A 25,480-nucleotide genomic window follows, 5' to 3' on the forward strand; every position below is an offset into this window, starting at 1 on the left:
TGAGTTGTATGTACAAATGACTTTTTTACCTGTATTACTATCATGTTCCACGTTATACATATTCATGTAACTCTTTTTCCGACAAAAATGTCATAGAAAATTTCTTTGTCTCTCAACAGCTGCCAAGTGCACATATGAGAAAAACCAGTGTGGCTGGGTGAATACAGATAAAGACAACTTTGACTGGAAGCGTAAGAACGGTAGAACGCCAAGTATTGGAACAGGTCCTTCTGTTGATCACACAACTGGAACAAACCAAGGTTATTACATGTACATTGAGACATCATTTGGCTCTGTTGGTGACCGTGCCAGGCTGGTCAGTCCTCAATTTAAAAAGGTAGGGAATTTTGTTTGAACATTAGAATAGTTTACTTGTTGTACAGCTGAGAAATAAGCAAAGTGATATACAAAACTGTTTGTTGCTCAGAAGCGTCATCCTTAATAATAACTGTTTTCGTAACACACCTAATACCTGATAGTAATATCGGCCTTTTCTCTTAATTCTATGCTTAGCTGTCCTATTAAAGGGACCACGTTTTCAAATTAAAATTCATTTTCATCGGAGCCATCCGCAGCCAAACGCGCTTTTAAACAGTTATAGTGCTGTAAAATAGCAGTTGTTAATAAAAATGGACCATTATTTTTATGTTTCCTACGACACAAAGATAATATATTAATATATTTTGGCTGTTCAGAAATCTGTTAAAATCCGTGACATAGTCCCTTTTAGACCTAAGGCCAATATCTCCCAGTACAACTCGAACTTTCTATAAAGTAGGAATTGTCTGTAAATACTTTATTCTATTTACCAGGCTCATGCTAACTGCAAGATGACATTCTGGTACCACATGTATGGTTCTTCCATCGGCTCTCTTAATGTGTACCTCAATGTAAGCAATAGATTGACTCTTTGGTGGAGGAAGTCTGGTAGCAAGGGCAATGTCTGGAAGCAAGGAACTGTGGGAATTGGAAAGAAGATCCAGCCTTTCCAAGTTGTCATCCAAGGTGAGAACGCTTGTTGTTGTTGTTATTGTTGTTGTAGTTTTTTTTTTTTTTTAAAAAAGAAGGACTGGGGTTAAACGCTTTTCATGATCCTCATACTGAGTCAATATGTTGCTCAACAGTATAGGAAATACTGAAGAACTCATTTGATGCTTTGAGTTAATGACTCAGTGAAAGTTTTAAGATAAAGTCATCTATTGCTTTAGAAATACTTTTTAGCAGGCCATTCACTGAGAAGATTTTAATTATTCCACCGCACTACATCTTTTATAAAAGTATACCTAACTGGCTGTTTCGGGACAACAAAGCAAAATGCAGGAAGGATGTTAACCTCAAACGTGATATTGTTGCATTAAAGGAGAAGTACAATTCTATCTCTACGTGTATATCCATTATAAGGTAAATCTCATCCTTGTTGTGTTGTTAGGTACCCGCGGCCGATCATTCCGTGGAGACATAGCTGTGGATGATATTCAGTTTGTTGATTGCGCACTTCCCCCAGTTGCAAACAGCTGTCCAGAATTCACCTGCACACGAAAATCCTGTGTCAAGAATGATTACGTCTGTGATTACAATGACGACTGTGGTGACAACTCTGATGAAGCTGCTTGTGGTATGGCAATTTGTGTTCTTTGGTTAGAAAATCGTAGTGCAATGTAGCCATGCTGACCTTTTTAAAATTGTTGATAACTTTGCGTTTGCCTCCCCCGGTATTGGGGCGCCTGATGTAAAATATTTTTTTTTGCATAATTATATCAAGATTTTGTCAAATGTCATATGAATGACAAGGTTTGCCTAATAATTTTTTGAAATAGTATTTGTGCCCTTACTTAAAATTAACTTAACAAAACCTTTTACCCTTCCCGAAACCTAACATACCCCAACGAAGCCTTTTTTCAAACCATTTTTGTGTAGACACCATGAGGACCACAAAACGTGTCCATTTTAAATGGGCGTCCTTAAAACATAATTTGACTGCATTAATTTTAGGATCTTGTCTACTTAGTTTGTGCCCCAAAGTACCAACTTCATACCTGCTCTATGTTTCCATTCATAGGTGCTTACGCCACACGATGTGACTTTACTCAAGGACCTTGTGATTGGACCCAGAGTACAGAGGATGACTTCAATTGGTTGCGAAGGCGGGGTAAGTACATGATGAGAAGGAGTGATAACCATTCACAGTGATACAGACAAATACTGCATGTTACTGATATTACAGTGTGATACATAGCTATTATGTGGATTGTTTAGTGAAGAAATAAATAAAACAACAAGAAGCATCTTAAGGAAAATCCAAATCATTAGTTACGTTATTTTGACAAGCATTAAAGGAAGCACAAACATGGTTGGCTTAAAAAGCTTGACAAGGTGCAACAGCCAAACATGGCATGAAAATCCTTTTTCAGTTGTTGAATGCCACAATGTGTTTCATAAACTACAGGTGCAACAGCCTCATGGAACACTGGTCCACCATCAGATCATACAACACAGACTGGTTACTACATGTACATTGAAACCTCTTGGCCACGTAAATATGGCGACAAGGCATGGATGGTGAGCCGAAACTTCCAGGCAATATCACCTGGTTCAACACCCTGCAAACTGCGCTTCTTTTATCACATGTATGGTGACTCAGCAGAGACGCTGTCTGTGTACATCAGGAATTACCAGAATGGCACTGCACAGAAGAAAGTCTGGAGCAAAGTGGGTTCACAGGGAGCCATGTGGAACAGGGCAGTGGTGCAGTTGTCCTCAAACAAAAACTTCCAGGTTTAATTTCATTTATTGGTACTTTTATGGTTTGTTAAAGGGTGTAGGTCATGGTATTTTAGGTAACGCTATTTATTTTCGTTAATTAAATTGACAGAGCAAAAGTCTTTTATTGGCAAAATCACGGCCACAGAACAAACAAGGATGATTTCAGAGCATTGAAAATGACAATTTCATATCAATTAAGTTAAACTTGAAAAAAGGCGGGCGATGTTTTTCAAGTTTAGCCAATTGCAATTCGTTTCAATCTTCTCGAATTTTGCCCATCCATGCTCCTTTTTGGCCTTTCTGTGTTTCTTTTGGGTTCTTTTACAGTTTTAAGCCGTTATTGTGATATTTCAGTTAATTCTATGACCAGTTAGTCAGTGCCGAAATTGCCTAAAATTGCATGACATAGCCCCTTCTGTTGGTTAATGTAAACATCACATTACGTTTGTTGTGATTCGATGTGATTGCATTATGACATGTCTGGTGTTTTTTCAGGTGATATTTGAAGGTATTCGCGGTGATAGCTACACTGGTGACATTGGCCTTGATGATGTTTCCTTCACTCCTGGCTGCAAGGCGTATTCTGGTAATCTTCCAGTTGCCCCACCACCCACTCCAACTGCTCAACCAGCAACCACAAGTCCACACCAGTGCAGCAGTGCAGAATTCAATTGTGCTAAACAAGGCCCTGCTGCATGCATCCTCAGCACACAGGTGAGAATTCGTTGAAACTGTATGTTTTCACACTCGTAACAATATTACATAGACAAGAGTTGATACTTTGCTCTAGCATGTCTGTATTTTGTTGGTCATAAAATGTCTTAATTTATCACTCTCACCAATCGACTTAAATGACTTTTATTTGTTTCTCAGGTATGCAACTTCCAAAATGATTGTCAAGATGGCTCGGATGAAGGCAAGTGTGTCAAGAATCGCTGTACCTTTAACAGTGGTGACTTCTGTAACTGGTATGTAGATAACCCCACTCGCACGCGACGTGACTTGGCATATACCTGGCTGGCCCAGCAGGGAGCTACTGGCACTGCTGGAACAGGACCCACAAAAGACCACACAACAGGTATTGGACTCTTTACATCTAATAACCACATAGATATTGTCTGCAGCTGTGTACTCATGATTTATTATGACAGGCATAAGTATCAACGTAAAAATTTCCTGGTGCTACGTGGCACTTGTAAACTGAGAAAAGTAATCAAAATTATCTCATCATAGTAATAAGTGGCATGAGATAAAAATTCAAAGTTACAAACGTTTCGGGCTTAGCCTTCATCAGAAGAAAACTCAAGTGATTTCAGTACTCTGATGAGAGGACTTAGTGGCATGCATAGACCACGTTCTTGTTGTTGCATCACAATTATATTGTTATCTCACCTTTTCTATTGATAAGACGACTTGTGACAATATAAACTGCTTTGCTCACTACTGAGAACTCAGAGACTCAAAGGATAGTGCAGAACGTAATAGATTCGGACGGCAGTCCCAACAGACCACCACAATAATGCATTCTGCACTATAAAGGGCTGAAGTGCCAACTTAGACACTTGTATTCAAATTTGGGCAGTGTCACTAATTTTGACAGCCATTATTGAAATGTTAGATGCAAACATTGAGAATGTGGCAGTAGAAACATTGACGGGTTATTGACACGAGTCTCACTGTTGTTTGTTCACAGGTACTGTAGCCGGGTGGTATATCTATGCAGAGAGTTCTGGAGGTTCGGCTGATGATAGAGCACCATTGACAACACCTATGATAGGACGAACAGGACCACAATGTGTTCTTTCATTCTGGTACCACATGTATGGCTCATCTGTTGGAACACTTTCAGTAAAACTGTCCTTCCTTGATGGAACGCAACCAGTTATATGGAGCAAGGCTGGAAGCCAGGGTAACAGCTGGCAGAACAGCCGTCTGGTGATCGGTTCAAGGCAATTGTTCAAGGTATGGGTTTGTCATCTAAAGTGCTCAAAATAATTTATGGACATTTGCGTTCTTTGGCTCACTTAATAAGTGTTTGATGTCATTGCCAAGTGAATCATCTGATCAAAAAAAAAAAAATCCTATTCATGTTAACACATATTGTGGCTTGTACTTTGTGCCTTAAGGTCGCGCGGGACCCTTGCTCATTAATAAATTCATTAGCCAAATTTCTTGACGGAGTGCTATCTTGTATATATTCACTACATTTTGAACATCGATTCCTCTAAAATTTAACAAGGATATTCGGGGATGATGGAATTACATCATGATTGTCTTTTTACTGAGAGATGACCGTTGTCTGTGATGTTACAAGCCCTTAAAAGTTTAACTGCAGATAATGCGATTTTGTGTCCAAGTTTTCAGCTAGGACAGCGCACTGAATTAAATGATTATATAGCTTAGTGGTAAATCATAACCTCTTTTGTGCTATGGCTAGAACGAAATTTTCGATTTCAAAAACTGCTACAAGTTAATGGCTTCTAAGAGAGCAAAAATGGGAAATCTAAACTTTGAAACGTGCTATCTTCATTTTGAGAAGGAAATTTAAAAATTCGCTCTAGTCATAGCACAATAGAGTACACCAATTTATGTTCCTCGTGAATCAACTCTTGAAATTGTATATCGACGGAGAAAACTTGGACACAAATTTGCAGGTTTTGAGGCTTCCGAAGACCTTCCGAGTCAATGTTTACAACAATGTGTGATATATTAAAAGCTGTGAATCTAATTATGATAATTCCCTATGTTCCTGCGCACGTGCACATAGCTGAGAACAATTACTAGTAATTACTTGTACAAAAGAGTTTAAAGACAAACATTCTCATGAATATTTCGTTTGTTGTCGGCTTCAGTCGTCCGGCAGTTCGTGCATACTCTTTAAATAAATACATACTAATGATTGCAAGGGTCCTGCGCGACCTTAAAAGGATTCTTCTGAGCACTTCTGTAAAAGTTGATGCCATTGTTTGTAATTAAGAAATGTTTTCTTTTAGGTGATCTTTGAAGCAAAGAGAAATAATGGATACAAAGGTGATATCGCTTTGGATGATATTGAGTTCTTGAAATGTCAGCCCCTGGATACTACTAAGAAGTGTACGGCTGATCAGTTCCAGTAAGTAGAAAACAATAATACAATACAGTAAAAACCCGCGTATAAGAACCTAACATTTAAAAACCTGTTAGGCTAAAATTTCATTTTTAAGCACCCTTCACATTAGAACAATTTTTGGCTAAAATTCTAAAACAGGTTCTTATTTTCAAAAAAGAAAAAATAATCTTCTCAAAAATATAGAATTAAAAATCTTCTCAAAAATATATTTATAACACAGTCTGTACACATTATAGTTACAGCATAATTACAAGATTTATTGGGAATTATAGTGAAGGTTACAGTTTTGATTTTAACGGAATCAGATTAAAATAGTATAGTATTTTGCTTACCGAAGCCTCCAAGAATACTGCTATTGGACATTAAAGAGCAGATCATTTAAAAATTCTACTTTATTTCTTGAACAAAAGTTAAGAACCTAATTAAGAACCTAGTAAGCCTAATTTTACACTAAATACCATTTATATAAGAACCTGTTTAGGCTAACTTGAAAAAACCTAGGTTCTTATACGCGGGTTTTTACTGTACAATACAAATTTTAAATATATTTCTACTCTGACTTCACCGCTTTCCATACATTTCTTGTACTATATCCCTGTTCCCTATAAGGTGTAAGGTATTTGCGTCATTTAATTTAGACTGAAGACACTGCTAAAGGTGTACAATAGCCTTAAACAAATATTGCTAAATTATGCTACATAAACTGATATAACTATGTACAGATCGAACGACAACTTACACAGTTAGTAACTGACTTAGTCAGAACCAAACAACGTTTTAAGTGTGTCGTCTGATAACAACAGCTTGTAAATCTGACAGTTGCCTGTAAACTGTTCATGCACTATAAAGTTGCAAAGTATTCATTTATACCTATCCACGTTTTCAGTTTAAACTGTTACGAGTGCTATAGTACACTTAGCTGCTTTCCATAGGTGCTGTAGCACAAATTATAAAGAGCCAATTGTCCATGTGCTTACACCTGTATACAAAAAATGCAATGTTTGATGAAAGCTCTATTGAGACTTCTGCTACCAAACATACCTTCAAACTCTGTTATTACTTTCAAGGTGTGCGCAAGGTGGATGTATTCCTATGACTTCTCTGTGTGACTTTAATGCCGACTGTATGTCAGGCGACGTATCAGATGAGACCAGCTGTGCCGCTTATCAATCTGGACAGTGTGATTTTGAGCATGGATTGTGCCTGTACTCACAGAGTACCGACGACAAGTTTGATTGGACTGTGGCCACTGCTGGAACGTATTCCTATGGTACTGGCCCCGCCTTTGACCATACAACCATGACAAAGAAAGGTACCAACATCCACTTATCAGATAAATCTTTAAAGTACTGTTTTTCACCTCGCTAGGATAATATTGGTCAGATATTTAAAGTCAAGCTGGAGGCTACCGTTTTTGAAAACATACCCTCAGAAGTGATTCCCCAGAGCATATTGGCAGGCTATCTAGTTTGACTGAAACAGTGGAATTTTCATTTCTCGAACATCAAGGAAAACGAAGATTGGTTCGAAAAATCAGATGTAAAATTGCAGTGTTCGAATTAGTGGAGCAAATTCACGGGAATCAACTTTTTGGCCAGTTGAGTTATGGGGAGTTTGAGAGATTAAGATTCCATTGTATCGAAACAAACGGTGGAAAACTCAACATCCACTTTGCATCTTTAAAAGTTTGACGTCATCTAGATGAAGATAAAACACCTTCCTATCAAACGTTTCAATAAGCAAAGTCATGCTAAACAACCTACAGTTTATGATTTGTACTTTGAATACTTTAATTTGAGTGCAATGCAGTATTTTTGTTATAATTCTAGTGTTGTTTTTGGCAGCAAAACCTACAAACAGAACCATCTTAAAACTGTCTAATTTAATGTTAACTGTCTTTACTCATGTACTTAACCACACCAGAATATTATACATATATGCATGCACATTGCTTAATAATACGCTTAATTAGATACCCTTGAGGTGCTAAACCTTTTCAAGACAGTATCTTACTTTTGTGGTTTTCCATGTTTTGTCGTTAACCTCTGCAGGACACTATATGTACATTGAGACATCATGGCCACGTAAACCAGGAGACAATGCCCGCGTTAACTCTCCCATCCTAAGGAGTACCTCGTCCAACTGCTACCTGCGATTCTATTACCACATGAAAGGCAATCATATCGGCAGCTTGCTTGTACGCATGCGCACAAGCTACTTTTCAGGAGGCCTAAACAGTCCTCTGTTGAACATCACTGGAGCTCAGGGTGACTTCTGGTACCGTGCCATGGTGCGAGCTCCTTATAGCCGTGACGACTTCCAGTTTGTGATTGAGGGCGTGCGAGGAACAGGTTACCAGGGTGACATTGCCATCGACGATGTGTCTCTTACAACTGGCTGTCAGATATGCAAAGACTGTACCATGCCAGGTATTTTGTTTACTTCTGAAATTTAGATTTATTCAGACACGTTTTGGACACACACTGTTATACCGGCTTGTAACACTATTGCAAAAGACATATTAAGTAGTCAGTGAGAAGCAACTCTGAATAAAAATAGGAGTTCTCCCAACGAAAGTCAAACCGATAACCTTCCATTCCACACGCCAGTCATTTGCTAAACTACTGAGCTTCAATAGACTTGTGGGAGCTTGCCCACTTAACTATTGTTACGATGGCAGTTTTCAAAGCAATTAGTCACTATGCATTCAGTAAAATAAATTATATTATTTTTCTAAGAAGTTAAAAGGTCAAATTTGTGTTTTCCCTTTAGGTCAACCAACAACACCTCCGTTTGGTTTCCACACACGGCCAACTGGAACATCATGTGGCTTGCAACAGTACGTGTGTAAGAACCTCAGATGCGTGGACAAGGCTCAGATATGTAACTTCCAAAATGATTGCGGAGATAACTCAGATGAAATTCCTTGTGGCACAGATTGTACGTTTGAGGGTGATTGCTATAAGGGCTGGAGACAATCTGCAGGTACTGACAACTTTAACTGGAGAAGGAAACAAGGAAAAACACCAAGTGTGGGCACAGGGCCCAGTACTGATCACACACTAGGAACAGCACAGGTATGTTAATGAAAATCATGTTACTTTCGGTGGTGGATCAAGGAAAGCCTCTCTCCCTTATTGGACCGAGGCCTGACACCCTGAAGGCAAATTAGCTCTGTCTTAGCCCCGTATTATTTTAAAATGCAGGCTCTGCTTTTTAGAAAAAACGTGTTGTAAGTTACTGCGGCACTTATCTTAGATGGCAAACTAATGTGGACCCCTCTTATGCCCGGAATTGAACGAAAATATTGTTTAAAAAGTACTTCATGGACTTCATATTTGACAGAATTTGTTGTGTTTTGGTGAACTTTATTAACAAGGACACTTTGTGATGCCTGTCATGAGGAACGCGCATCTCATTAGCGTTCAATCCTGGACATATCTGTCCATGATGACCTACCCTCCAATACTTCAATCCTGTAAATGTTGTTTTTTTGGTTTGTTTGAATAAAGTTTATTGAAGCAAAAAAAAAATACTTCAATCCTTATTGGCCTAGACGAAAAATACTAAAATTGCAGTCAGAAGTTGACATTAAAGCTCTTTACAAATTCCGACGCTGACTTAGTTGAGCGTAAAACAACGCTCATAATGTACTTTTACAAATGTGTAACCGATGTTAACAACCGACGAAGACCGAAGGTTCTCGGTCGAAACGTCTTAAAAAAGTGCATTATGAGCGTTGTTTTACGCTCAACTAAGTCAGGGTCGAAATTTGTAAAGAGCATTATTGGCCTAGAGATTTAACCTATTTTTGAGTAACAGATGTTACAAATAATAAATAAAAGAATCCTACTCGTCTAAGATATGTTATGGTTAACTACACTGTATAATGCTGCAATTTGTTTGCATGGACTAAGTAGTTTAATAATGGTTATTTGTTATTTCTACTCGCACTAGGGATATTACATGTACATTGAAACATCATATGCAAGTCCTGGAGACAAAGCAGAGCTTACATCATACAGGTATTTTGCGTCAAGTCCTAACTGCCAGATGACACTGTGGTATCATATGTTTGGATCCGGGGTTGGACAACTGCAGGTGAAGATAAAGAGAGCGGATGGAACTTATGATGTCAAATACACTGTGGCTAAATCTCAGGTAACAGCGTAAATGCTAATTACTTTCGTCTTTTCACTGTCAGTATGATACATATTTGACGTGTAGACTGAAGTTTTTTAGTTTAAAAGCCCTCGTTATCTTGGGTTGTGTTTGCTTTGGACATAGTGGTCCTGTATCATTTTTAATCTCCCTAATTTCAGTCCGAAAGTTACAACGTTTACTAAAAGGTTTAACATTTTGCGTGTCTGTAGAAATTTGATTAACAATTGTTTTTCACCCATTTTGTCACCTTGAATTGTGGTTTGTGACGCACCATAACATCTGGCACATTATGCTTAAAACTGTTACAAAATTCAAGGCTCCGCTGTAAAGGTAACCTGAAAGTTGAGGTATAAAATTGGTGGTAACACATATCTAATAATCTTCTTGTCGTTTGCCACAGGGAAACAGCTGGAAGAAGGTGACTATTGATATCGGTGCATACAAGGGCTTTGTGATCATCATCCAAGCTACTCGTGGATCGAGCTGGCAAGGAGACATTGCTATAGATGACATCTCTTTCAGCAACTGCTTTTCTGATGTCACCAGGAACTGTACTCAAAATGAGGTAGGTTTTGTCATTGTGTCATGACTATACAGTCCGAGAATCAAATGTATAGATGATGTTAAAACGTCCAGCAAGTCACTACTGTTTTAACCACATTTTGTCTCCTTTGCATCTACAACTTACACAGGCCTTTCAATGGATTTTTCTGTGACTACATCAAGCGTTTTCGTAACTTAAATTCATGGTTTTAGGCGGTGAAAGGGGAACTCTTATTTTGACATCTAGATATTCTAAATTTTGATGAGTCAAGCACATTGCCTTGTAATTGGCTGTTTCATTAACACTTACGCATACTTGGCAAAGCTGTGCTCTAAGTATAATTGCAGGGTGCCCAAACGCTCTTTTGTAAGAAATCTTAGGTGCCCAGCTCTTAAAAGCTTTCATGATAGCAAGGTTATACAAGTGACCCAAAGGCAGAAGTAAGTTGCCTGTGGCACCCCGACTCCGCTAGACCACACCTCTGCTTGGATTTTGCCAGTCCTAAAGAAACTCACATAGTTCTTTTCTTTGTTGCATCATTCAAGGTCAAATGTGCCGATAGTGGCCATTGTGTAACAGAGCAAAGAGTCTGTGATCTTGTCAATGACTGTAAGGATGGTAGTGATGAGAGCTCATCACTGTGTTCCAATCGAAAAGCAAGTTGTAACTTTGAAGTCAACTGGTGTAACTGGTTTAACTACTGGTCTGATGATTTTAACTGGAAACGTGGGACTAAAATTGGAACAACAGGAACAGGTAAGGCTTGGTCGATATGGGAAGTCCGTTTTTAGTTCAAATTATTTACTCGTGGTAACTGAAACAGCGGACTCCATGAATTGGGCTTAGATATCAGCAGATAAAAAGGATTATTATATTGGTGTTGCATAACATACATGTACAGTCCACTCTCAAAAGTAGGCACCGCTTTAAGGTGAAATCCTCTCTAAATTGGCCATGGCTAGCTTTAACTACTTGTCTATCTGTAACTGCATATAAACCCTCTGCCTTTAGGTTGTACAGCTAGAGCGTGTCCATTCTCGTCCCCATAGCCCTTCCAGCAAGGCGTTGGCTCGAGAAACGAAGGGCTCTAGGGACAATTTTTTTTTTTGGATTGGTTGTTCGAAACTAAGAAATCTTGAACGGAAGTCAAAAACGCTGACTCTCTCACACATTATTAAACCATTACGACTGCATTTATGAAGACCAGGGCCGGGTTGTTCGAAAGGCGATTAACGCTAACCCAGGATTAAAAGATGATCGAAGTTTTAATTTCTCTTGTTAAGAAGGGTTTTCCATAGCTAATGTTTTGTAAAGTTTGCGATTGGTCCACGTCAAAACTAGGGGAAAGATAATATAAACAGAAAGTCTCAAAGAAATGTTAAAAAATTGAAACCAATTTTACGCTAATCCTGGATTAGCTTAATCGTGTTTTGAACAACCGGGCCCAGAAGTGCCAAGGCACTTCAAGGCGTTTCTCATGCCAAGGCACTGCTGGCTAAGAGAAAGGGTTATGGGGACGGGAATGGAACTTTTCCCAATGGTGTCTACCTTAGAGAGTTCACTGTTTTTCTTTACTTAAAATCTATTGGTACCACATTCAATGATACATTTCGTTCTATTCGGCACAGGCCCAACGGGAGACCATACCACAGGAACAGGTCAATTCATTTACATCGATTCATCAAGCCCCAGACAACTTCTTGACAGAGCAAGATTAGCCCATGGTAATTTGTTCCCTGCTGGTCGTGGGGTGTGTACTTTACGATTTTACTACAACATGTATGGATCAAAGAACATGGGTTATCTGAAGGTGTACATGTTGACATCAGGTTACAGTCGCTGGGCAGAAGTTTGGAAAACAAGAGGTGAGTGCTTACATAGCTTTGTCATGCAATTTCACCTTTGTGAGTTAGAAGTTTGCTGTTAGATGCAATATCTCATGTTTGTTACTTTGCTGCTAATTGAAATAAACCTAAGGTGAGTTGTAATAGACCCTTTTCGGCCTATTTGTAATTCTTTTGTGTTCATGCAAATTGCTCTCCAAGCTTCGCTGCTAAATTCTTTTTGTTCTTTGCATATGCTAACGAGGCTTCTCTGTTCAGGCAATCAGCATGAACAGAGAAGAATAAGAAATACCAGGCGATGTCAGCTCCGTGACAATTAAATTCTCTTTATGATGCAGGTGATCCAACCAATCGTAACTGGGTTCGTGCTGAGGTTCAGCTCAACTCAGGCTCATCATTCAGGGTTGGATTTGAAGGAGTTGTTGGAGGAGATGACAAGACAGATATTGCTTTGGATGATGTCAGCTTCTCTGCCGGCTGTTATAAGGTATCGAACTTTGTAGCTACATCACCTTTCTAAAATGGTTGTCCATTGAAGTTTTAAGGTGCTCTACGTTCATGATTGAGCCAGCTTTTATTTTGTTTTCGGTTCAGGAAAAGAGATCAATTTTGTCTTCCTTGCCAATTGCTGTAGCTTCTTTTTTTTCCCATTGTCCACACGAAAACGTACAAAACGATTCGAAACCGCTTGAAGCATGCACATGTTTTCCTTTGACGTCCACGCGAATACAGCAAAACTGCATTTTCAAACATTTTCACTTTTGAGAGCGTTTTCTAAAAGTTACGTTTTCAGTGACCGTTTTCACTGGATAGGTGTGTATGAAAGACAAAAGTTGGAAAGGTTACGTTTTCAAACGAATACTGATACGTGCGAATGAGCCCTTACAATTAGAATGTTCTTCATTAGGGAGGTACCCCACCAGCTCCAACAGGTTCAGCACGCTGTACCAGCAATGAGTTCTACTGCAAGGCAGATGACTTGTGTATCAACACCAACTGGAAGTGTGATGGAGAAAAGGATTGCACAGATGGTGCTGATGAGCTCAAGTGTCCACCCCCTACAGCACAGCCCACGCCTCCTGCAGGATCATCTCATCCTGCAGACTGCAACTTTGAAAAAGACATGTGCTTGTGGAAGTCTGCCACATTTGCAGATTTGAAGTGGACACGGAATAGCGGCCAGACACCCAGCTATCAGACAGGTCCAAATGGCGATCATACATCAGGCTTAGGTAATTAAATGGATTTTTTTTTCGATTCCCATCGCGGTCTCATATTTTTTCTTTGTCCCGTGCTCGTGTCATTGTTGAACAATTCATGTTCATCATTTATCATCGAGCTTAAAATTTACCATCTTTATTATTTGTTACACACTTAATGATTTCGACATTACTGATCCTAGCACTTTGCAGGACGCGTGTCACATATCAACCTAGTAAATGGCCCAGCTCACCACGAGTTTCTTGTAGCTAGCTCAGTTGGTTAGAGTGCCCAACCGGTATGTGGGAGGCCATGGGTTCGATTCCCGTCGGGGACTTAAATTTTTTCTTTGTCCCATGCTTGTGTCATTATTAACAATTCATCCTCATTATAAATAGATTTTTTTAACAATTGGCACAAGAAGAACGATTTCTGCAAGCAGTAATGTAAGTTGAGAAAGGCGTTGTTGAAACAAGTAAAGCTGATGTGATATGGTGTTCTCCTACAGGATACTACGTTTATGCCGAGACCTCTGGCTATTACCTGGGACACTTTGGAGAACTTTTGGGTCCCAACCTGATGCCATCAGCGACTTGCCAGGTCTACTTCTGTTACTCCATGAATGGCAAGGACATGGGCAGTCTAAATGTCTACCAGCGCTTTACCAGTGACCCCAAACCTGATCAGACACAGAAGAGAGTCTGGTCAAAGAATGGTGACCAGGGCAATAAGTGGCGCTGTACCTATGCCAAAATCACAAGTACCAGGCAATACTCCATTGTGTTTGAAGCTGTTCGCGGCAATGGCTATCGATCTGACATTGCTGTGGATGATATCAAGTTTGTTTACTGTTCTGGACTTGGACCTACTCCTGGCCCAACGCCACCACCCAAGAAAAGTCTAATGGATGAAGATTTTGATGACTGCCTCAGCTGCTGGGAAAACGAGAAAAACGGACATGATCAAATGGACTGGATCATAGGACGCGGAGAGACAGCCTCCATTGGTACAGGTCCGTCCTATGATCATACCAACAAGACAATTTATGGACGATATCTGTACATTGATGCCTCCAGTGCTCCCTCGTCAGGCTGGTATCATGCCGATCTGGACAGCAGGCTACTTGTTGTGCAACGACGGTGTTACATGTCCTTCTGGTACCATATGTATGGCTCCGGGACAGGTGCCCTGTGGGTTGTAGCCTATGTGTATAATGATCCCAACAATTTGGTTGGTAAGTAACGAGTTAACACACTTTTTTAAAAGGAGCTACGTCACGAGGATTTCGCAGGTTTCTCGTCTAAACTGTTCTGAAATTAGTGGTAGACAACTTAACCCATGAAAAACAGTATCTTTGAGCATCTTAAGAAAGATACAACCTTGATTTGCGAACAGAAATTAAACTTCGGCTATAAATATAGATTTTTGAAGACATGCGGAAACAACTTAAAAAGTTTATCTACAATTTTTCAAGTATGCTTTGGCACTTCCTTAAAATCTTAAAATTCTTCTCGATGTTGTGTGGCTCCTTTCCATGTTGTTCTTTCACGTGATGTCCGATAGACGATCCTTTGTGTTTTTCGATGCGCTGGTGCAAGTGTCGACAAGAATAGCCGACGTAATCTGCATCACACAGATCACACTTATAATAATAAACAGCGCTTTGTTGGTTTACGATGGGCGGTTTCTGTTCCTTCACTTTAATTGTGTCTTTGATCCTACGGCTGGTGTAAACTGGACGGATCTCGGTGTTTATCTTTCGGCTGAGATCGCTCAGTTGTCTGCGTACTGAGTTTGCTGCTTTTTGATCCCTTCGAGGAGAATTTTAAGATTTTAAGGAAGTGCCAAAGAAAGCTTGACTGTTTGATTTTTGAAATGCTTTTTATTTTTCAAGTAGCAATCCATTTCAATCCTAGCCATCGCAGCTGAAGACGCTTCTTTACAGTTTCAGTGCCGTAGTAAAGCAAATGTTAATTAAAATGGGCGATTATTTTTAGGTTTCTTACGACATAAATATAAATTTTGTCTGGTCAAAAATCTGTTAAAATCCGCGACAAAGCCCCTTCAAAGAAAAATACAGGTTATAAATTACTCTGCAGATGGAATGACTGGGTCAGTCAGTCAAACCATGTGAACTGTTTTGTCTAACAATATTTTATTTATTTTTTTCTAGATCATAAACAAGTCAACTTATGGTATCTACGGGGTAACCGTGGCAATAAATGGCAGCCTGGAATGGTCAGCTTATTCAATCCTGATACAGCAAATAAGACAGCCAAAATAGTGATCAGTGGAGTCAGAGGATGGGACTATAGCGGAGACATAGCAATTGACGACATAAAGTTCCACAACTGTGACTTCAAGGATGAGCAAACACCGTGCGCAGAGAAATTTCCTAAATGTAATGATCAACCTTTTACACGGCCAACACTGGGTGAGTATAGAACTCTATAACAGGGTTGTCACAGGTCGGGATATGGTCAGGGAAAAATAAAATTCTTCAAGGTCAGGGAAACGTCAGGGAATTTTATTTTGTAACAGGGAAAACTGACATTTTGAAGAAAAGTCAGGGAAAATTGAAATTATATCACTGCTGATGTCATACCAGTGAGGGCTGGAAGAAATGTTTCAGGTCAATGTGATCTCTGCGATGTTTTTTTCTTTTGGAAATGGAAGTTGGAGGCTGCAACTGTATCTGCCTTTTTGCATTTTTGGTCAGGGAAATTTGATTTTTATCAGGGAAAAGTCAGGAAATTTTGAAAACTGATATCTGTGACAACAATGTATAAGATTATTTTGTCGTGAGCCCAAATACGGAAAGTTAATTCGCGTATTTCCAACCATTATTTGTGGAAATCATCTTGCTGAGTAGGCAAACTGTTTCCGTTTCCGTTTCCGTTTCAATAAGACAACATCCACTGTTAGAGTGGCAATTTCTCACCGCCTCTTGGGGGAAGGGGCTTTTGTGGTAGACAACAGATACACGTTTACTGCGAACAGCAAACTGCTAGCGGTGACGTGACTTGCCCTTGCTGTCTCGTTTGAGGTTATTTGTTGACATTTTCGACGGCAGAGGGTAGGTTTTCACATATGAAGTTTACCTCGGCTTTTCATGGGCTAGAATTTGCCTCATCCCACGTATGAATGCTTTTGTTATACAACACAATCCTTTTTCTTACACGTTTGGCGAATCTAAACAACAAAAAGAGATAACTATAGTTTTTTCGCCGTCTGCAAAAAAAAAAACAACGCAATGAGCATCAATGAAATTCCGGCCATGGTTTTTTTTTTCGGTGTTGTTTTTGTTGTTTTTGGCTTCAATCTAACTCAGAAACTGCACATCTTGTTTTCCTTCGGAGCTGAAAATGTTATTATACATTGTTTCAATACAGGACCGGCCACTGGTGCCTGCACTTTTGAACACGGCAGCTGTCACTGGAATAACACAGCCGTAAGTGATATGCCATGGTATCTAAGAGAGGGAAAAACTGGCAGTGCTAACACGGGTCCTGCCATCGATCACACCACAGGAACTTCAAGTGGTAGGGACATGCTGTTTTTGTTATTTAATAGTTGAACTTTTCAAGCTCTTGAATTTCTGGAAACGGGAGTTGATAGTCAAATTTTGTTATCAGGATTGAAATTTTCCTTTTTTGTCATACAGTGTCATACACAGACTAATAAAGTTTTTATTTTTATTTCGTGGCGTAACTGTAAACTAGCTTTTTAGCTAAGCGTATTGACCATGTTAAATAAGGAAGCTGAATGAATGATTGATTGATTGATTGATTGATTGATTGATTGATTGATTGATTGATGTAACTTTTCCAAAAATTAATGCTTGTTATAAATTTCGAATTTGGACACTTGTCCAACTATCGATTATGGCTTACCAATTCAATTTGTGCACTGGCAAAAGAACACGGTTAGTTTTTGCCAACAGCAGTAATGTGTATTTTTTTTAATTTAGGTTACTACATGCATATTGAAGCTAGTTGGTACGTCAAAGGCTCTGTGGCGATCTTGGAGGGTCCTTACACGTTGCCCACAACAAACTGTTTAATGACCTTCTACTACCACATGTTTGGAGGTGACTGTGGCTCACTGCTTGTCTACATCAACAGCGGCGATGCAGTTCAGTTGGTATTCAATCAAACGGGTCCTCAGGGAGATAAGTGGATTAAGGCTGACGTACAGCTCAAGAGCGACTATGCCTTCCGCGTTCACATCACAGCCACACGAGGAAGTAGTTACAAAGGCGATATAGCTATCGATGACATTTCATTCAAGGTAATACTACACTACTTTTAGTAGCTGAAGCCCAAAGCATTTAACTTGTAAATGATTATTACTTCCATTACTTCTAATCTTTCAACCATAATCTTCATATTTAAATAAGTTGGCTCTAGAATTTATTTTAACTTTGCCAAAAGTTGTATCATGGCATGCTGATCGTAACTCAACAATAAAAAATGGAGGTCACCGAGCTCATTTTTAAGTTATTAGCATTGAAAGCTAACATTGAAGTTTTTTTAATAGGTTATATTGTAGCTACGGTAATCACCAAGTCAAGAAAATGATCACAACTTATCGACCAATGATAGGGCATTTGTTTTATACCATTTCCGTAATAGTAGTTGATAAAGTGTTTGAGTACTTATCCCATCAAAGTACAAGGTCTGTAAATAACTGAAAACAGTTATCAGCCACCTAAGTGTAGTGAATAAATGTTTTAAACTGTTCTGAAATAAGTGGTAGGCAACTTTACCCATTGTCTTTGAACATTTAACGGTAGATATAACCTTTATTTGGGGAAAGAAATCAAACTTCGGCTGTCAATATCGATTTTTTTTTTAAGAAAAAAACTTGAAAACGTTGGCTAACGTTTTGAAATTGCAATCCATTTCCATCCGAGCTATCCGCAGCCAAACGCGCTTTTAAACAGTTTTGGTGCTCTAAAATAGCAATTGTTAATAAAAATGGATCATTATTTTTAGGTTTCCTATGACACAAATATAAATTTTGGCAGTTCAAAAATCTGTTAAAATCCGTGACATAGTCCCTTAAAACGGTCGATGTTATCAACACTTCGTATTTAAATACTTTGCAGGGTCAATGCTCATTTACGGCTGACAGTGCGTTACGATATGGAGACAAAGCTTTAACTACCGGCTGTTCTGATAGTGGACGAGAAGGTTTCTTTACACACCCAACTGTGGCAGGCTGCAAGGGCTGGTGGTGGGGACGCAAGAACCTTAGGGCCAGGCCTTCATCTGTTGGCGCTACGTGCGGAGATGACATTGGTAACTGGGGTCGGTCATGTAATCAACCAGCTGATTTGTGCGCCACAGGTTGGCATGTCTGTGGAACGTTTGGAGATGTTTTTGAAATTTCCAACCGGGTAAGGTTATAATTTTCTTTTGCAATACATGTAATTCATAAAATAAGAAATAAATAAGAAATAAGAAAATTAGAATAAATAAGAATAAGAAACATCGCCTAGCCTGAAGCTATAGCCACCGGACTACTAATTTTGTAGCCCCCCACGCAGTCGTTCTTAGAATGACTGCGTGGGAGGCTACTAACTTTGTACAAAACGCACGTTATTTTCACTTTTTATCGGCGGGAAACTTTGGGAGATACGATTTAAATTTAATAATTCAGCCATCGATACAATTGGTGACTATTTGATTTCCTTTTTACCAATCAGAGGCAAGTTTTTACTGTAGCAATATTATAAGCACGTTAATATAAAAATCAATGTGTGCATTATGTATATTGTTTAAAATTAATTAACTGTAAAGAGACGAATTTTTTTGTACTGTGTGTCTTGCATTGACTTGCCAAAAGTTATAAAAATATTTTGAATGAATTCTCTATTCACTATTAATAAATGACAGTACCGATAAGACAATAGTATCGCTTCTTGTTTGAGTGGAAAAGTTTTTGTTCATGAAACTGTTGTTGTTATGTTCTTCAGACAAATGGTATTGACTGCCAGAGAGCTGGCTATGGCCATTTCAGTGCTGGTATAAACCACTGCAATAAGAACAGCGGGGGAGGGGATGGTTGTAAACGAGTCACGACTGGAGTGGATTATGGGTGTGGCCAATACCATGAGAGTTGTTCAGAACCCCTCTGTTGTGGCTTGACCTGCCAGGGCCCAGATTCCTGTGACTCAGGTAACGTCAGATTTTTCTTTTTGAAGTTTAATTAACAATTGGTTCATGTTTTAGCGAGCACTATCGAGTTTGGAGAGCACAAAAGGAGCGTACGAGTTGCTTGTGGCGTTAGTCGAGAGTAACACTTGCTTCTTAAGTGCTCTCTAAACTTCCCACCTGCACCATACATGCACAGCTAAAAGCATGAAACAATTGTTTTATAACATTGCCGATGGAAATGTGCACTAGCGAGAAAAAATTTTCTGGCGAAGCGATTTGCTCACGCTATCAGCGTGCACTATTTTAACAATAGAGTGTTTCTGTCGAGGAACTATCGGCTGATAGTTGCCCCGCGGAAATTTGATGTTCTTAAAACAAATATTAGCCCGAGAAGCGAAGCTTTGAGGGCAAATATGCTAGTTTTAAGAACATCAAATTTCCAAGGGGCAACTATCAGACCGATAGTTCCGAGACAGAAACACTCTATTGTTTTTATTGTTCACCACTAAATTTTCTTCCGCGCGCACATACAAAAACGAGCATCGTGAATTATTTTTACTTTTCAGGATAAAAAACTCAATTGAAAGCCGAAATTTAACAAACGAAACAAAACCAGACAAGAAACTCACTAAATGCAGTGAATTTGGTTGGGTTTTTTGTCTGCAGGCAGCTTGTTTACAAAAAACAGTCACGGGCGGGCACTATCGATCCGGGCATTTTTCACGGGAGGGCACTATGGGCTGATAGTGCCCTCCGGCGGACGGGCACTATCGCGTCACGTGTTCAATTTAAACCAATCGGAATCGGAGAAAATTTAGTGGTGAACTATAATGGATTATAGTGCACGCTTACATAAATTATTCTGAAATTCATTGCACAGCTCTGCTACAGCTATGTTATAAAACTTTATTGACTTTTCTCTCTAGTGCCGAGTTGTGTGAGATTAGATATATTACAGTTTGGATGTAATGCACTGTTGCTGCTTTATTAATCCATGTATTACTAATTTATTTTCCCCCTATGTTCCTGCTAGGTGTGTTCAGAGGAATGACTCGCTACACTGCAGCTGCTGGCAGTCTAGAAGGCTGCTCATTCATGTCAGTTAATAACGCTGGTGGCATCATGTGCTGTAAGGACGACAGTACTACCCCTACCTACCCACCAACACAAGCACCGTCTACTGGCTCATGTGACTTTGAAAATGGCATGTGTAATTGGATCGTCGATCAGACAATCGCAGGAAAGTTTTCTCGACGCAGAGGGGAGACGCCGAGCAGTAACACCGGTCCACGATATGACCACACCAAACAAGATTCAACTGGTAAAGTGCAGACACATTCTTTTTTATGTTTAACTCCCGTTAAAAAGTCTAACACAGGATAAAAGTTAGCAACTTAGGATTTTTATTGGCAATTTCAATTTTTTCCGTGATGTTTTCTGGGGGCATTTACCATTTAAGTCACAATTGCTGTTAAGAAGTGCGCGTTCATCATTCCGCACTTACGCAGTTTTTCAGCATAGAGCTCATCATAATATCGTACAATTCTCCATCGAACACAATTGACTCTACTTTGCTTTTTGTGGATCTTTCGGTAATAGACCATTTTCGTATTCTCGGTATTGGACTGGAAATAGCTTGCAATGGAAGCTAATGCGGGGGAATGTCATCAAAAGAGCTTCATGTCATTTGCATTTGAAAAGATTACCCGAATCATCGTAAACTAGTTCCAGTGCAATACCGAGATATGAAAATGCTAAAGTAAGACTAAGTAGAGCTTCTCATGTTTGTTATCTAAACGACATTCTCTGATCAGTGCTCACTCTTCTGTACAAATTTCACACACACACAAAAAAAACTTTTTAAATGCGATGACTGTTTTAGTCTGAAAGAGCTAATCACTTAAAGTCAGAGGACCATTTAGTTGATTTTTGCTAATATTTTTCTTTTGTTTGTTTTCTAGGGTATTACCTGTACATGGAGGCAACTGGATTAAAACCTAAAGACACAGCCAGGGTATCATATCATTTCTCGAACGTATCGCAGTCATACTGTCAGATAAACTTCTTCTACTTTATGTACGGCAGTGGACTGGGTGTTCTACGTTTGATGGTAGAGCCTAAAGGTGGACAACGCAAAGAGGTAATGTATAGTAGTTTTACCTTGACCAAAAACTGGATGATGAACAATAAGAATACGTACTATCCACTGTCCTAATCTTACAACTCAAAGTAGGCGTGTATGTTGCAACAATTCGCTTTCAGAATGCTCAAAATAAAGCCTTGTTCGTACGCGAAAGAACTGCTGACTTCGACGTTGGTTTCACCCAAGAACACGCTTTCACTCTTGATTTCCAAAGATTTTTCTGCGTCGTAAACCTTATGATATTTTTGCTTTAGATTGTTAAATTTGACAAGGCATGTCCACCGGTCTTTTCTTGGCTTTTTATTTACCTCACACGTGTTTTTTGTCGTACATACTTTTTGTACCTTTTGGTTACCCCATGAAGAGATCAGTTGGTTGATCTTTTCGTACCACCACTTTTCCGCCTTTTTTTGTTTAATTACGCACTGATAACATTGACCTTTTCCACTCACTCGATTCCACCTTTTCTTTAGGTCTGGAAGGTTGCTGGAAATCAGGGTGATGGCTGGTTCAGAGGTGTCCACAACTTCAGCGAACTGATCAAGAACAAGACAACTTTTACAGTCAGTTTTGAGGCAGAGCGTGGCCCGACTGCTGCAAGTGATATCGCAATAGATGACATAACGTTCACACCTTGTACACATGGTAAGTTGATCCATTGACCATTTCCATATCTCCCAAATTACACACTGCTTGGGACGACAGTATTTCCCAAGAGAAACTGAAAACAATGCTCAATGCTAAATTTTGGGGAGGGCAAACAAGGTTTATTATGGGAGATGTGAAAGTGGCGAATAGCTAAGTGATCAAATACTTGATAAATGTTTGGCAGCTTATTCTGCTAGGTGATGCCAGGGGCAGAAGGCAAATAAAACAACTTAAAATTTTGTCAATAACCCACAAACGGATTCCGAGTTCTCCTACTTAGAGTCGAACAAATGAACTTTTGCACACCAGTTGGACGCTCTACCACTGAAAGAAGGCTATATAACTTTGTTTAAATGCGACAAGCTTCCAGCATACGGCTACTGAGAATTTTTTTTTTTTTCGGAAATGTCCTTATCACTGACTAAGTAACATATTCTAATTTCCAAAAGACCCATTGCGCGCTAATCTTAGTGTGCAGGTAAAGCAAAGCTACGACCTAGCACTTTCCTATTGAACAATTTGTAACTATTTTTTATTTGAACTTGTGTGCAGTCACACCTGGTCAGTGTAGGCGAGACCAGTTCAGATGTAGAAGTGGCGAATGCATCAAATCAAGCTTCGTTTGTGACCGCTGGCCAGATTGTAAAGATCACTCTGATGAAGGCGCAGATGCTAACTGTGGTACGTATTCCATGATTACTGTACAGTGTCTAGAAGAACATGTTTTTTATGTTATTGTTAACTGTTGTTGTAAAAATGAATCAACCTCGAATTATTCAGTTCTCGTACTTGTCGTGGAAAACCTGGAAAGTCGTGGAATTTGAGAATTTCATTTTTCAGGCCTGGAAAGTCATGGAATTTATGTTTAGGACATAGAAAGTCATAGAAAATTACGTTGATTGTACAAAACAAATATGGCAGTGTGTGTGTGTGGGTTTTTTGCAAAGAGATAACAGTATCAGAAATCAAGATAATTTTTGAAACTGATTTGCAAGACAATGGGCAAATTTAGGTCATAGAAAACTTTGACAAGTCATGGAAAGTCGTGGGTTTCAAACGCTCAAAGGAGTTGTTGCTTTCCTCGGGTTGAAACGACATTTTGAGAAGTAAGATTACCAATACATTTATTAGAATAGACAAAATGCAAACAGTTTGAGTTATGAGCTCAAAATTCCTCGCGAAGAAAGTTAACTTTTTAACATATAACTGGAGCTGTTTGGCGTTTTAGAGTTTTCTGAGCCGGTGCCTTTTATAACACTTGTCTTATCCTTGATCTTCTTTATTTTGCAGCCAACCGAAATTGTAATAATCTCCAGATATACTGCCCAGCGAGTGGAAAATGTTTGGACAAGTCTTTACAGTGTAACGGCAAGAAAGATTGTGATGACTGGAGCGATGAAGCACACTGTTGTAAGAATGCGTGCTCCTTACGCATACTCCTTTAACCTATGCACGATTAAGTTTGATTTCATTGAATAGGTTTCCAATTTTTGTCAGGGACTATTGAGTAATTTTCTCAGACAGGGTTATATTAAGGGCTGCGATGAGAACTGGATGCTATTTAGGGTCGCCCTTTCTTAATAGAGCCTGTTGTTCTTGATTGTTTGTTTGTTTTAGCTTCAGTATTTTTGGACTAACTACACTATGCCGTCAAAGTCGGTAGCATGGATTGGTTACAAATTGGGAAGCTAGAATGTGGTCATGTAATGGTTAAAGACAGCAACGATTCCATAACTGAAATTAATAATTTGTTAAATTACTTCGTTTCATAGCCTGCACTCAGGGATATTGTATCAATGGAAAATGCCAGCTTGACAACCAGGGCCGCCCAGACTGCGTGTAAGTACAGACACTGAGAAAAACCTTATACATATGTATGTTTTGTAGTCTTTTAAGCTATACATTGTTTCAGCAAGCGGAGCGTGGACATTTCACCTTGGCAGGTGCAAGGTTGTGTGTTTTTCACGTCTAACCAATTTTACCTCGAGAACGTTTACCAGAGTAGTTGAGTGATTAACAACAGTCATAACTAACCCTGGAAAAACTCTTGATGCAGCAGTAGGTTCAGCCTTAAATACGTAGGTAAACTGAAACCATGGCCGTTTTATTGGAGGAATCACGTTTACCTTGGGTATTGTAGCCAGGGTTATCGTAAAACGACGCATAAGAGGGGGTAGATTGGAATCACTCGATAAGTAGCCGTATTTTGTAAGAAAAAATAAAAATTTGAATTGCGAGTTGTATCTTCTGTCCACCTTAATATTACTGGGATATGGCAATGTATGTCTGACTTACACGAGTTTTAACTATCATTTTTTTTGTAGATGCGATCCCAATTATGCTGGTGCAAGATGTCAGAACTGCACCAATTGCAAGTGTCCTCCGAATCAGATTCAGTGCAAAGTGGGTGCATGGTTCTGTGCAACCAAGGACGATGTCTGCAATAAAAACGTCAATTGTGGCCTCAGTCCTCTTGACTTTGTCAAGCTTTGCAAAGGTAAGATTGAGACAAAGTAAAACTTTTTATTAACAATGCATTCGAAACAAAACAGTTTTTTGACTTAGTTATATGGCCTAGCTCCCACGAGTCTCCTGTAGCTCAGTGGTCGACGTCATGTGTTTGACCCTTGTTGGAATTTTTTCGAGTACCTTCAGATTGTGTCACTGACTGGGTATTTCTGAAATTTATTAGATAAAAATGGCCGTTTTGTAACGCCTAAAAATTGCTTTATTTTGCTTAAAGAACAGTTTTCTAATCCGCACAACCAAAATGCCAACATCACAACTTAAATGTCCATCTGTTCCACATATATTTTTTCATGATTGTTTACCACATGATTGTTTACTTAAATCAATCTGAATTTAGACTCATAGACTCATCGATGTTACACAGCTTGTTAAAAT

At 39.2% G+C, this 25,480-nt stretch overlaps 1 protein-coding gene across 2 annotated transcripts in view; it reads left to right on the forward strand.

Annotated features, from left to right (window-relative positions):
- Nucleotides 1–25,480, forward strand: part of LOC144650974 (MAM and LDL-receptor class A domain-containing protein 2-like) — a 126,119-nt gene that overhangs the window by 87,139 nt on the left and 13,500 nt on the right. For both annotated transcript variants that reach the window (XM_078510820.1, XM_078510819.1), the window contains exons 95-125: nt 120–337; nt 813–1,005; nt 1,430–1,615; nt 2,060–2,149; nt 2,447–2,775; nt 3,259–3,477; nt 3,637–3,841; nt 4,457–4,725; nt 5,757–5,875; nt 6,940–7,184; nt 7,924–8,301; nt 8,645–8,949; nt 9,830–10,033; nt 10,437–10,601; nt 11,126–11,336; nt 12,209–12,445; nt 12,763–12,911; nt 13,332–13,656; nt 14,133–14,858; nt 15,798–16,058; nt 17,017–17,166; nt 17,595–17,914; nt 18,735–19,025; nt 19,605–19,806; nt 20,819–21,106; nt 21,747–21,925; nt 22,402–22,573; nt 23,129–23,257; nt 23,867–23,986; nt 24,349–24,415; nt 24,901–25,073. In XM_078510820.1, coding sequence (XP_078366946.1) covers nt 120–337; nt 813–1,005; nt 1,430–1,615; nt 2,060–2,149; nt 2,447–2,775; nt 3,259–3,477; nt 3,637–3,841; nt 4,457–4,725; nt 5,757–5,875; nt 6,940–7,184; nt 7,924–8,301; nt 8,645–8,949; nt 9,830–10,033; nt 10,437–10,601; nt 11,126–11,336; nt 12,209–12,445; nt 12,763–12,911; nt 13,332–13,656; nt 14,133–14,858; nt 15,798–16,058; nt 17,017–17,166; nt 17,595–17,914; nt 18,735–19,025; nt 19,605–19,806; nt 20,819–21,106; nt 21,747–21,925; nt 22,402–22,573; nt 23,129–23,257; nt 23,867–23,986; nt 24,349–24,415; nt 24,901–25,073 — 7,125 coding nt within the window. The remainder of the gene's footprint in view (nt 1–119; nt 338–812; nt 1,006–1,429; nt 1,616–2,059; nt 2,150–2,446; nt 2,776–3,258; nt 3,478–3,636; nt 3,842–4,456; nt 4,726–5,756; nt 5,876–6,939; nt 7,185–7,923; nt 8,302–8,644; nt 8,950–9,829; nt 10,034–10,436; nt 10,602–11,125; nt 11,337–12,208; nt 12,446–12,762; nt 12,912–13,331; nt 13,657–14,132; nt 14,859–15,797; nt 16,059–17,016; nt 17,167–17,594; nt 17,915–18,734; nt 19,026–19,604; nt 19,807–20,818; nt 21,107–21,746; nt 21,926–22,401; nt 22,574–23,128; nt 23,258–23,866; nt 23,987–24,348; nt 24,416–24,900; nt 25,074–25,480) is intronic.

The sequence above is a fragment of the Oculina patagonica genome, chromosome 4, assembly GCF_052425735.1.
Source record: "Oculina patagonica isolate OP01 chromosome 4, crgOcupat, whole genome shotgun sequence".
In the NCBI taxonomy this organism is placed as follows: domain Eukaryota; kingdom Metazoa; phylum Cnidaria; class Anthozoa; order Scleractinia; family Oculinidae; genus Oculina; species Oculina patagonica.